The sequence below is a fragment of the Oenanthe melanoleuca genome, chromosome 2 (assembly GCF_029582105.1).
Source record: "Oenanthe melanoleuca isolate GR-GAL-2019-014 chromosome 2, OMel1.0, whole genome shotgun sequence".
In the NCBI taxonomy this organism is placed as follows: Eukaryota; Metazoa; Chordata; class Aves; order Passeriformes; family Muscicapidae; genus Oenanthe; species Oenanthe melanoleuca.
The window spans coordinates 56,371,842-56,385,246 of record NC_079335.1 but is presented as its reverse complement, the minus strand read 5'-3'; the positions used below and the strand labels follow the sequence as shown (position 1 = coordinate 56,385,246).

Genomic DNA, 13,405 nt, shown 5'->3' with positions numbered 1-13,405 from the left:
TACACCCACCTTACATGAAATAGCATTTTTGTAGGTTGGGATCAGATTGTAAGTGTTCTTTGGATGAGAAACTCCTGTCTTTCCCATTTCAAATAAAGGAAGATCTACAGACAGATCCACAGAAAAAAATGTATGACAAAAAATCTCAGGAATATATTAGTCTAATTATTGGTGAAAATTAAGAGCTCTGATGGAGGAAAAGTGAAAAAAAAAAACCAAAAACTTAATATAAATAAAAGCTGAAAGAAATACACCAGTGAGTTAACAACAACGAGAGATCTTCATTAATTTCAGTGAGGGAAACTAAGACTCAAATCTTTTGGGTCTCTCAAATGTCATCAGAGTTCTTAGCAGCCATGTGCTGATTTGGAATTAGCATATAAAAGTGACCAAATACATCTGTTCCAGTTATCTAAAGCTAGAGTCTCTGGGTTGTAACACAGATATATTTATTTCAGAAGAAAAAGTAGTTTTAAAAGGACTGAACTTAACCAGTTTTACTCCCCACCAGGATGGTCACAGCTCTTTATAATGGCTAAGGTTGCTATAGCAAGTAGCTTTTATTGTATTCCTACTTTGCGAGTGTAAATCTTGGAACAATGTACAGAAGCCTGTTTGCAGAGCAGTTGCTTTGTTAAAATAAAAGGATGAATCTTTAAAGCAGAATTTAAAAAAAAAAAAAAAAAAAAGACCAAAAATAGATGAAAGATAGAGTTATAAATTTCCTTCCATGTATGTCATTAATGAGACTGTCTTCTACAGTATTGCATTTAAACCTGGTTCACATTCTGAAATGCTGAACTCAGAACTAATTAAATGAAATCATTGATAATATGGTCTTCCATCTATGCCATGTATTTTTATTTCTTTGGATTGTTTTCAGAAATGCCAAAGTCTTCTCTGCTAATACAAATTATCATGTATCATTAAAAAAATGTGATTCAGTATAACTTTGTTTTCCAATTAGAACTGGAAGGCCTCCTTTGAAATCTAACTGAATGAACAACTGAAGCAATGAGCTAAATAAAGCAGTCAAAGGCTGTGGCATTTTTCTGTTGTATTTCAAAGTCCTCTTTCAAGATTTTCTCTTCTGAAAATAAATAGTCTGCATCTGTTGAATTTCACATTTGTGTGACATTGTATGGCAGCATCTCACCTGCAGCAAGAAATTCAATGCAAAAATATAGTTTGACACCGCCAGTTCTTCAAAACTGTCACATATTATTAACACATAATATCTGTATGTGACTAATATATACACCTATATTATCTTATATATATGTATATGTAATGAGTTAGGCAGTATTTATAAGATACTAATAGACAGATAGATAGATAGATAGAAAGATAGATAGATAGATAGATAGATAGATAGATAGATAGATAGATAGACAGACATATATAGATACATATATAGATATCTATAACTAACTTCTTTGAAGTTTATACATGTTTTCTTTGAGCCCTAAGGGATCTCCTGTAATGAAACTTGCAATCATGCTGTTTATAGCAATATTTTTATTATAAATTTCATGTAAACTCTTCAGTCTCTGAACTCAGTTGAGAGGCTCAGAGAGGGGATATTGGATGGCCACATACATTTTTGCAAGTGAAAGTGAATAAATAAGGTCTTCACTTCTGCTAGCTAGGAGCTACATTTTTAAATTGGGGGGGGTTTATTTATATTGTCAAGTTGTGAGTTTGAGTGAAAAGTGTCCTAGTCATACAAGCAATGTTCAGTGCTACATATAAAAGAAAAAATAATTATTCGTGCTTTCCAAGCCCAGTGTCTGGCTGCTGTTGTGGTAAACATTTCTCACAAATGCCTTTTCTTTTTTAGACAAAAAATGTGCAGCCTTTGGAAGGCACACTGGGTTGCTGTCATCATTTATCTACTTAAAAGCTCTGTGAAGAAGGAATCCAGAGAATAGCAGAACTGCTCCACATCACTGTAAATTGTTTGTTCTGAGAATGCAACAAACCTTGAAAACTGCAGAACACATTGGTGACTGATGCACATTGTCTGAACATTTCTAATTGGTATGTATTTAGAAAAAAAATTAGCACCATTTGGACAATTTTTTGTTTAATGATATGTTATCTCCATCTCAACATTTTCCCAAGCAAACCTGACTTAAAAACGTGTTGGTCAGAGAAGCTGATGGCAGAGTCAGAACATGACGTTAGGGTTGTCCTGATATTTTTATATGAACCAAATGTTCTCATACTTCTTTCAGTGTGTAAAATCTTATGAAGATATTCCTGAAATTCTATCAGACATGGTGTTCTTTATGGGAATGAGTAAATTCCTCCATCCATCCTCCATTTTCCTCATTTTCCAGTGAAGGAAAAACCTTTGCACTTGAGAACTGTCACCTGATAAAAACTTATGGTGAATTTTCTCATGCAGGGAAAAGTCTGATTGCATTGGTTGATATGTGAGACACAAAGACTCAGGGACTAGAAATGAAGTTTAAGTATCTCTGTGAATGAATTCTAATTTATTATGTAATTTTTCTCTTGCCTATACTTGAGAATGTTGTGCATGTTATCAGCACAGGGTTGTATGTGCCCAGCCATAGTTCACAGCTATAAGATAATAAACCCTGGAGTCCCAATTGAGTGGAGAATTAAACACTGATTTGAATTTACAAAGCATCCTTTTAGTCATGCTGAGAGCTGAATTTAGCACAAGGATTGCTCTCACAGAAGGTGAGTATACCTCAGCTGGTTTACTGACAACTTGTGGTTAACACAGAGGTCATCACTGGGTGGGTGCAGAGGACTGTACTTTTCTACCATCAGATTATATTTCAAAGGCATGCTTGTTAGCAAAAAATAATCGGATTTGTTAAATCCTATTTGTTACAATTTACAGTAAAATTGTTTTTAAAGGCAAAGTAATCCATAAAGACACAGTTTAGTCATTTAAATGGTAATCTATTTAATAAACAGCTCAGAAATCATCACCTTGGCTGACCATGGAAGTGTTTTTATGTTCCTGCAACAAACACATAACACAGGCAAGTATCTGTGAAATAATTTCAAGAAAAGACATACAGCATTTTCTTTTGGAAAGGAGTGCTCTATTTTGTTTGGCATTATTGTAAATAATGTATGGGAAACACTTGGGAGTTACAGATCAAAATACCTTTCTGTTGATAACTTGATTTAGTAGATAAGACAAAAAGCTCTTCCCCTTGAAGCTGTTGGATTAAACGAGTTCAAGGTGAGGGCTACATTAGGAATGGTTCCAAAGGAATGAGCAGTTGTATTTCTTGTGTAACTTCTACACCAACAAGTTCAACACACCCCTGGTAGAAATGTTTATGTTCTTGGCAAAGTGATGAAAAATGACATGAGCTTGATTACACACTATTCTTTTCCAACTACAACCAACTTTTTGAACTAAAGAAAAAGAACTTTACCAATTACTTACCAGCTAATTTACTTTAGAAGCTACACTTTCTGAAGTAATTTCATAACTGAGGTGTATTTTCAGGCATTAATAATTTCATATTCTGTATTTTCAGCCTTCCAACAAACAAGAAAAAAGAAAAAAAAAAGAAAGATGTTTAAGTAAATCCACCATCTATAAAGCTCCATGGAGGCTGCAGTTTTATTCCATTAGGGACAATTTTTAATTAGTAGTAATAGACAGAACTGTTTTCTAATAAACACTGTAAATGTCATATAATTTGATATTTTATTAGAAGTAAATATTCCATTGTTATTCTCTCTCCCTCTAGTCATACTGCAATGAATTTTACTTAAAGGTCTTTTACTAGTTACCTATCTAAGAAGAAGGGAGTTTCTGTACATGTGGGATCCATTTCTTGTACTAAAAAAAGCCAAGATTTAATTTCTGTTTTTTTTTTTTTTTTTTTTTTTTTTTTTCCCTGTGGGTGCACATTGGATTTAATGGCTTTTCAATTCCCTTTAGTTCTTATGCTCATCTTCCTTGAAAGTTGCAGGCAGAACTGAAAACATGCCATAATTCCCTCAGCACTGGGCCTTATGTTCTAAGTCACATAGAACAAAGTAGAAATCCTTTGGCTCTGCTTTCATTCCTCGTTTATACAACACAATCATAATCACTGAGTAGTGTGATCTAAAGAGAAATAATAGCAGCTCCCTAGTGTACCAGACACAGACAAGACTGAGTGTCAATATCTTCTGAAGGAATTCCTGTGGTCCTTTTCACTGTCTTGCAGAATTGGTGTTGCCTTACAGCCATAGACTTATTCTTGCTCTGATTTCTGATAATTTTAATGCACTACACTTTACAGCTTTCTACTCTTATCCCTCTGTGCTTGAACTCAGAAAAAAAAAGACCATTAAAGATAAGTATTTCAGGCTTAGCATAAATTTCTCATTTGAAATAAGGAGCTATAGGTTAGGAATTCCCTGCACACTGCTTAGCTGTAATTTCAGGGCATGATTAATTTCTCGGTGCAAATCACCAGGTAGACACCCTCAGGGGTTCCTTGCTTCTGCTTAAAGCAGAAGATTGAAACAGAGGAGTGCTCATTCATAAAAGAGATTGTAATTTTACTGTTGACATACACCTGTGAATTTTCTCTGTATTAGGAGCTACCATTTAGATGTATGCACAGTCTTCTGATAAGTTTCTTCCAGAGGCTGGAGTCTAAGCTTCAGGATCTCTAGGAAAACACCATATGCAATGAGATACCCGGTTTACAATGGAGAGAAATGCATCAAAATGCAATGGTGTTTCTCAAAACTGCATCGCCAGAGCTCTGCCTGACCCTCTCTCGCATTGCTGATAACCTCTCAGCAGCAGCCCCACAAGCCGAGGTGCATGAAACATTTGCAGCCAGCAACATCTGATGATAGCCTGGGCTGTGGCAGACACCCTGGCTACGCTCCGCAAGGCAGGGGAGCTCCACCAGCCCCGCGCAGCCGGGCCCTGCAGGCAGCGGGAGGGGCGGCCGCTCAGCTCAGCTCAGCTCCTCGGCAGAACGCTCTGCCTTTGGGAATTTCCCTCCCTCATCCCTCCGCTGCCGGGTGCGACCCTCCCGGCTCCTCCGTCCCCGCAGCCCGCCAGGTGGCGCCGCGCGACCGCGCTTGGAGCGGGGATGGAGCGGGATGGGAGCGGGGCAGCGGGTGGGACCGGGAGCGAGGAGGGGAGAAGGGATGGGGGAAGGGATGGGAGCGGAGACGGGAGAAGGGATGGGAGAGGGGATGGGAGAAGGGATGGGAGAGGGGATGGGAGAAGGGATGGGAGAGGGGATGGGAATGCCGATGGGAGAAGGGATGGGAGCGGGGCCGCTGGTGGGACCGGGAGCGAGGATGGGAGAAGGGCTGGGTGTCGGGATGGGAGCGGGAATGGCAGCAGGGATGGAAGCGGGAGTGGCAGCAGGGATGGGAGCTGAGATGGGAGAAGAACCGAGAGTGGGGCTAGGAGCGGGGCTGGGACCGAGGATGGGAGCGGGGCAGCGGGTGGGACAGGGAGTGGCGCTGGGAGCGGGGCCGGGAGAAGAACAGGGAGCAGAGCCGGGAGCGAGTCCTGGGAAGGGAGCGGGCTTAGGAATGGGTTCGGTTCGGGAGCGAGTCAGGGAGCAAATCTCCGTTCTGAAGTGGGTCAGGGAGCGGGTCCCGGGAACGGGCCGGGAATCTAGGGCGCCCGGGGAAGAAGTATTTTAATAGATGGGGAGCGGCCGCCGAGCTTTGGGCGTCGAGGTGTGCTGATGCGAGCGTGGGAATGGGGCTTTGCGGTGTGCGCGGCGCACCCTTACTACCCGACGTGTCCGTAACGTGTCCTTTTCAGTGATTATTGTTGTCAGAATTAAAATCTGTGAATTCCAAACAGCTCTCAGTGAGTGATGCCGCGTGGCAAGCCGCAGGGGCGGCCGTGAGCGCTAACGTGTCGGTGGCATGTCGGAACAGGGTCTTAGCACGACGGGTTCAAGTAGAAATAATGGGGAGGGGGGCAGGCACCGGAGAGGCCGTCCCAGTGGGGGCATAGCGGCTTGTCGCTGCTGCTCGCGATGTGTCGAGGTGCGGCTGCAGGGCGCGGGGGTGCCCGGCCGGGGCAAGGGCTGGGGTGCGGCACCGCCGGCGGTGCCGTGGCAGCGCTCCGCTCCCGTCCCGGTGTCTGAATCCCTGCTGGCTGCCTCTGTGTGTGTGTATGTGTGTGAGTGTGCGTGTGTGTGTGCCGGAGAAGAGGGGAGGAGGGAGGAAGTGGGGTGGTGGTGGTAGCGGCTGGCGGGAGGGGGATGATTATTGGCAATGGGCGGGAGAGAGAGAGGCGACTCCTGTTTCCTTTTCTTTCTGCCAGCGCAATCTCGGCTCATTTTCTCTAAGCTATACAAGTTCACGGACGAGCTACCTAGCCAGCCCTCCTCTCCCGACATGGACCGCCCAGGTAAAAAGGCCGCTCTCCTCCCCGCCGGCTGTTCTATTTTCGCAAAATATAATTTTAAATGATAGCAAAAATAAGGTGCGGAGTTAGGTCAGCGGTAGACATGCCTCTGAGGGAGTGTAGGGGCGATCTCCCAGGAGCTAGACCTCCTGGTGTTCTGGTGAACGGGAAAAACTGAGATGCAACTTCCGAGGGAGAAGCCGGGTGAGGCTTTGACTCCTCCGAGATGCGTGCATGTCGGGGTGGGAACCGGGGGATATCTGAGGCAGCTGCTTGCTTATCGCGAGTTTAGGGAGTCGCCGGGGTCGGCAACAGTGGTGGTAGGCTGGCCCGGGGCAGACACAGAGGGCTGGCAAGTACAAATCGGTGTCCGAGCGCGGCAGCCCCCAGGCGGGGAGAAGGGCGGCGGCGGCTCCCAGAGCCCGGCCGGGGCAGCGCTGGGCGGGAGCGCGGGGTCCGGGGCTCCCCGGCCGCCAGCGAACTCTACAGACAGCTCCATCGAGGGGAGAGAGGGCGCGTTACTTATAGTAAGAATAAAATCTCCTTCCGTGGTGTCTGGGTCGTTAGGAGACGGATACAAACCAGGCTCGCAGATGTGGGGCTGTGGGAAGAAGTGGAGCCGCGTATTTCGTTGTGGGGCGGGAAAGGGATTGCCCGAGGCGCCCGCAGGATGCTCCGCCGGGGGTTTGGGGATGCAATCTGCCGCGCTGCCCCCTCTTCCCCCCTCGGAGTACGGCAGGCTGCTGGGGAACCGGAGAAAGAGGGAACACCGGGCAGCCAGGTGTCTCCCAGACCTGTTGTACTCGCTGGGACGCCGGGGGCGGGGAGGGGCAGCCCGGCGGGCGGCGCGGTGGCGGCTCCCGCCTGCCCGCTGCTGTGCTTCACCGCCGCCTTTCCCCTCGGCAGGCTGCTGCGCGCCGCCCGCCCTCTGAGAAGGCTCCTTCGCCCCGCGCCGAGGAGCAGGCGGAGGAGGAGAAGAAGGGGAGGAAGGCGCGGCCGCGGCCGGCGCTGCCCAGCCGCCGTCCCGCCGAGCGCCGGCCGCAGGGCGCCGCGGCGGCAGCAGCGCGCAGCCCCCTCGGCCCGCCCGCATGTCGGCGGCGATCCGGAGCGGCGCTGGCGGCGGCCCGGCGCTGGCCATGGCGCGGCGGCGGCGGGGGGCGCTGCCGGAGCCGGCGGGCGGCTGCTCCTGCTGCCTGGCGGCGGCGCTGCCGCTGCTGCTGCTGCTGCTGCCCGCCGGCTGCCCCGTGCGGGCGCAGAACGACACGGAACCCATCGTCCTGGAGGGGAAGTGCCTGGTGGTCTGCGACTCCAGCCCCTCGGCCGACGGCGCCATCACCTCCTCCCTGGGGATCTCGGTGCGCTCGGGCAGCGCCAAGGTGGCTTTCTCGGCCACCCGCAGCACCAACCACGAGCCCTCCGAGATGAGCAACCGCACCATGACCATCTACTTCGACCAGGTCAGCCGCCGCCTGCTTCGCCTTCGCTGTCCCTTGTCCCCGCGCCCTGCGCGGGCATCCCCCGCCCCTGCCTCCCACTGGCTGCACGCGTATTGCCCTGGTTCCCATTCCTTCTTCTAATCCCGACCCAGCCGCTCAACAGCAACTTCCCGTCTCAACTCCCCCGAAAGACTTTGGAAAGTTCTTTTAGGTAGTTGTGGGGTACCTAGAGTGGCACCGGGCTGAACACGCTGGCCTTTGTCCGGTCACAATCACTAGTATGGAAAGAGCTTTAACTCGAAAGTCTGTGCCTCGGACGCGTGCGGGGGCGCCTTGCAGCCAAGGATTGCCTCGGCCAGCCAGGAGCGACCCGGCCGAGGGGTGCGCATCCCTCCTTCCGTGCAAACCCAGAGATTTACCGATGAGGAGTAGCCGGATCTGCCTGTTCGGAGCGCGTTTGGCAATGTCACAGCATCTCTCAGAGGGAGGGAGGGATGAGGGAGAAGAGGGTGTTTCCCGCGTTATCAGACGAGGCAAGCGGTGTCCCCGGCGGGCTGTATCGGAATGGTGTTATCCCGCACGGCATGCGCCGGGCAGAGCAGCGAACAGCCCTGCCTGCTCGTCCTGCCCCTGCCTCGTCTCACCGCTCGCCTCTCAGAGACCAAACCCCCACCATCCACTTTATTTTTGCCGTGAAATTTCTTTTTTTTTCCTACCGCTTCTGACTCCTGAAGTTGTATTGCAGAGTCAGCCAAAATTAGCATACCAGACTATTTTCTCTGGGCTTGTTTGTTTGTTGTTTTTTAGGATGTTTGTTTGGTTTTTTTACCTGTCTGTCTGGTTGTCATTTATCTGTCTACCTGTCCCTCCTAATGAGGTTACACAGCCATTCGTCTCATACAAGATCTCGCAAAATCAGATCAGTAGAGAAATAAACCAAAAAACAACAACAACAAAAAACAACCCCCCCAACTTGCTAAATATATAGCATACATGCTAGATACTTAGATGCTTTACCCCGCAATGTGCAAGGGAGTTGGAAGGTGTTTTCTCGGTGCTCCCACAATAAGGGTTTTTCTAGGTTGGTTTTTTTTTGGGTTTTTTTTTTTGTTTGTTTTTTTTTTTTTTTTTTTTTTTTTTTTTTGTTTTTGTTTTTTTTTTTTTGGTTGTTCAATTTTTTGGGGAACTACAGACTTTGGCTGTTTGGGAGGAAAAGCTTGGGATTCGGGGGTGAGGGGCGATGGTGTTTTTGTTTTCTCCTGCTTTGTATATCTTCATTAAAGCAGAGTTTTAGCCCGCAAAAGGCGGGTGCCGGGTGTGCCCCGGGGCGGGCACGGCGGAGCTGCCGGCTCGGGCACACCGACCCCAGGTTCTTTCCCCAAAACGCCGCCCGTGCCTTTCGGTCCAAATCGTGCTCCCCGGCACTGCAGCCTGGGCAAGGCGAGCAGAGGATGAGCCCGTCAGATCGGCGGGATCGCAGGGTGCGGCCGAGTCCGAGCGAGGAACGAGGCTTTGCACATCTGCCCGAGTGCTCAACTCATCCCTTTTTTTTTTCCCTTATCTTGCTTTGTTTAAAAAATAAATAAATAAGTAAATAAATAAATATATGACAAGATTCTTGCTGGGAAGGAGGAACAGGCCCACCCTAGGCCCCCGAGGGCCAGAGGGACAGACAGACATGAGCTGGCAGATGTTGCTGTTGCTGAGCACCCGCTTTCCTCCTTTACCCCTCTCTGCAGCGCAGTTTTAGTTCTACACCCTATTAAACTCGAGGCCAGCTCTGATTTCAGTAGTGCCATCAAAAAAGCATACATTTTCATTATGAGCTAATGACTTCTGGTGTTTTTTCCTACCTTTTTCCTCCTCCCTCCTTCCCTCCATTTCACACTCCTCCCCCTCCTTCTGCCACCTTTGCTTTACTGACAGCTCAGTGTGGACATTTGCACTTCTAACAGGCTTTGGAGATCATTTTTGTGTAACTAAATCGCATTATTAACTCTGATGCCTTTTAAATGCCTCTGTAACTTGACTCCATTACCCTGCCATGCACTTTTAATTGTGCTGCAAATGCTATTTTGACTATGCTTTATGTTGGTCATTGAGCTCATGTCAGATTTTTGCTGGTGCTTTTCTAAGGTGGAGTCTGATTTCTCTCTTTCTCTCTCTCCTTTTCTTTGTTCTGTTTTATTTGTTTATGTTCCAGGTATTAGTTAATATTGGCAACCATTTTGATCTTACTTCCAGTATATTTGTAGCACCAAGAAAAGGGATATATAGTTTCAGTTTCCACGTGGTCAAGGTCTATAACAGACAAACCATCCAGGTGGGTTCTAATCTAAAGAAGATGCTGTCTTTCCATTCCTTTAATTTTCTTATTCATTTTTTTTTTTTTTCCTCAAATGCTCATTTCTAATCCTATATCAAAAAAAAAAAACAAAAAAAAAACCAAACCAGCTGTTGAACAATGAAAGTGTGGGTTATTTTTAAAGGGGTCTGTATACATAACAGAAATCACACATTGCCTATTTCCTTAGCTTAATTCAACCTAGACTGTAACCTGTACAAAAGCTTAGTAATATGCACAGGGAAAAAAAAATCATTGAGAATATTGAGAAAACTCAGATTCTGTCTCTTTGCACTTTTTAGGTAAGTTTAATGCAAAACGGCTACCCAGTGATTTCAGCTTTTGCAGGGGATCAGGACGTCACCAGAGAAGCAGCCAGCAATGGGGTCTTACTCCTCATGGAAAGAGAAGACAAAGTGCATCTCAAACTGGAAAGGGGTAACCTCATGGGAGGGTGGAAATATTCAACCTTTTCCGGCTTCTTAGTCTTTCCACTATAAAAGAAGGCCAAATAGGAGACAGATCCATGAGCCGGAGCAAGGATTCAATTGTTAATGATACCCTGAACTTGGCAGCACATGACAATATTTCAGTCACCCCGTCAGACTGTCACAGTAGAAGAATGATAACCTTCTAAACTCCAACATTTGCTTTGAATATTGACAATTCCTTGGAACCTGCGCCTCTAATTAGTTTTAGACGACAGTGATCTTTAGGAGAAATGAAATTATCGACCTGAGCAATTTGTACCTGTGATTGTAAAGTCAATTTTGGATTTTATTGTTGGGATCATTGACTTTCTTATTCTTTTTTTTTTTCCTCTCTTTCATTTTTTCCTCTTTTTCTTTCTCTTGTTGTTGTCCCAATGAAAGAAATAACTCGGACCACAGAATCGCTTTGTCAAAGGCTCACTCCAGAGCCAGAAGAATGGAGTGTTCAGCCCAATGAGGTGTTCTTCCATGCTTTATTTCTTTGTGTTGTATAGCCTTAAGGAAAAAAAGAAAAAAAAAAAGAAAAAGGAAAAAAAAAGAAAAAAAAAAACACGAATGGCTTCAGTCTCAGTCCTGTATTTTTCTGGGGGTGGGGGATTCTGGACATTACTGTGTCAAGAAGTGCTTTATCCAGTGAAGCAAAATTTGCACGATTGGAACCTTTTTTGTGTTGTTCGTGTTTTTCATCAACTATTTTTTTTCCTGATTTTGTTTGTGTGTGCTAAAAATGTAAGCTAGATTGATCAATAAGACAAAACAAAAAAAAAAAAAAAAAAAAAAAAAAAGCACATATATACCCTGTAGCTCTAAGTAAAGCTAACCAGTGAACAATTCTGTCTGCACTTTCCAGCTGATCTTTATAGACCTATTTAGAGAGAGAGAAAGAGAGAGAGAGCTACATGATCCTTCAATTGCAATCTGGAAACTGGTAAAGAAACTGACATTTCTGAATTGTCCTGACATTTCTAGAAGGCAACAGTGGAGGCTTTGGATATCTTCTCTGGCCATACCCTAAAATATATCCTTTCTTTGCATTACCATATTTTGGGTGCTTTTATCTTATATTTATTTGATATATTTGTCCACTAATGCTTGAGTACACACTGTGGGAGCACAGAGATGGCAGAGCAAATTCTTCCTCTTCCAAATTAAATAAAACCATCTCCACTTGAGCTGTCTGTGACAAGTATTGGAGGAGCAGACACAAGGATCTTTGACAGCCCTGGGGAGACAGGCCTCAGGAGGAGAGTGGCCTCAGAGGATCAACAAATACTCCAGAAGTTGGCACAGGTGCCATGAATATATTCTTCCCAAAATAAATGTCCTCACAGTTCTAGGGGTGGACTGACATCAATATTGAACATTGGGAAAAATACCATCCCAATCAACAAGAGGTAAAGGCCAATGTCAAATGTATCCTTTTGCCTCATTCTCAATAAACAGATCTTGTTTCTTCAGTTTTTTAAGTTTGGTTTTTTTTTTTTTTTTTTTTTTTGTTTGGTTGTTTTTTTGTTTTTTTTTAAAGAGTGGTGTACTAGACAATATACTGAGGAAAATATTGTTTGAGGAGATCCAGGAGGAATATTTATTTTGTAGAATTTTTATCTTCATTTATTTAATTTTAAATGCTTCATATGGCTATTAATCCCCTAAGGGTGTATGTGCATAAGAATTTATTTTTGTCAAATTTACTCCTCTGCCACAAGCAAATATAACCGAAAGGCATTTACAGGAAAACGGTGGTAACTGCATTGTATTTCAAAATTATGGTGGACATGTCATTTTCATTGTAAATTTATCATTCAAGGGACAAAATTAAAGTCATATATTCTTAAAAAACCCTTATCTGTGTTGCTTACATACCTCAGATTACTAAAATATAAGGCAATTTAATATTTAATATTTTTGTGGATTTTCACCATTGATGTGGTTTGTTTGCTTTGGCATTTCACTTTGCCAGTTACTTAATGAATTGGTTTCAGGTTGTTGGTTTTTTTAATGGGTTGCATTTTCTAGTTACTTTTTTCTTTGGCATGACTGCAATGTTTCTAGTTGCAAAACTGCACAGGGCTAAGTTTAAGTACATGAAATAAAACTTAAGTCAGCAGCAACCTTTTTCTACTAAAATACAATAAATACAGTTGTCTTAATGGTAGACATTATAAAACCACTTTTTGTGTTTATAACTTAATCATGTCACTCAAGGAAGCAGAAACTGAGGTGAGTTCAAGCTCCCAAGTTTCTAGTTTCCACAATATTTTTAATTTAAAATAAAAATACTCAGTCAAAATAATTTAAATTAAGATTTGCTCAGTTTTGTTTTAAAATTCTGCCTACCACAATCACATTCAGTTTTTCCATTTATTTCAGTTTATTTGACTTGAATAAGCCAATGAATCTTAGTTCTGGCTCTCCCCTAAGCTAAATGTGGCCAATGGCAATGTTTTCCTTGGAACCATCCTTGAAAGTTTCTTGGGCTATTGAAGTGGCATACCCTGAATATCTCACTTCATGTATTCGAGATCAGTAACCTTGACTATGTTTTTTTAATAAATATGTTTATATGATGACCGATCTTCTGAATTTCAAGAAGGCATCTCATATAATGCCACTTTCCTTCTGCTACACTTGTGTCCTTCATGTTAAGCTATAGAGTTAGGAGTCTTATATAAGCAGTTAAAATAAATGGAAAATATGGAGTAAATTCTTATTGTACACTAATTGTAATCATGATCTTTGTTTCTTTTAT

At 44.3% G+C, this 13,405-nt stretch overlaps 1 protein-coding gene across 2 annotated transcripts; it reads left to right on the top strand.

The window, feature by feature from the left end:
* The first annotated feature begins 7,511 nt into the window (after window positions 1-7,511).
* Window positions 7,512-13,193, top strand: CBLN2 (cerebellin 2 precursor). 2 transcript variants are annotated; one of them, XM_056484072.1, is made up of 3 exons: window positions 7,512-7,842; window positions 10,025-10,144; window positions 10,468-13,193. In XM_056484072.1, the coding sequence occupies exons 1-3, from the start codon at window positions 7,522-7,524 to the stop codon at window positions 10,663-10,665; spliced, it is 639 nt and encodes a 212-aa protein (XP_056340047.1). In that variant the 5' UTR covers window positions 7,512-7,521; the 3' UTR covers window positions 10,666-13,193. The 2 variants fall into 2 exon arrangements, with proteins under 2 accessions (XP_056340047.1, XP_056340048.1); XM_056484073.1 differs by lacking the exon at window positions 10,025-10,144.
* Window positions 13,194-13,405: the final 212 nt, after the last annotated feature.

Bases quoted from the DNA above. Each gene is read 5' to 3' on its own strand.
- CBLN2 (XM_056484072.1), top strand. From the start codon at position 7,522: ATGGCGCGGCGGCGGCGGGGGGCGCTGCCGGAGCCGGCGGGCGGCTGC. The intron at 7,843-10,024 runs GTCAGCCGCCGC...TTTATGTTCCAG, and splicing joins TGACCATCTACTTCGACCAG to GTATTAGTTAATATTGGCAA. The intron at 10,145-10,467 runs GTGGGTTCTAAT...TGCACTTTTTAG, and splicing joins ATAACAGACAAACCATCCAG to GTAAGTTTAATGCAAAACGG.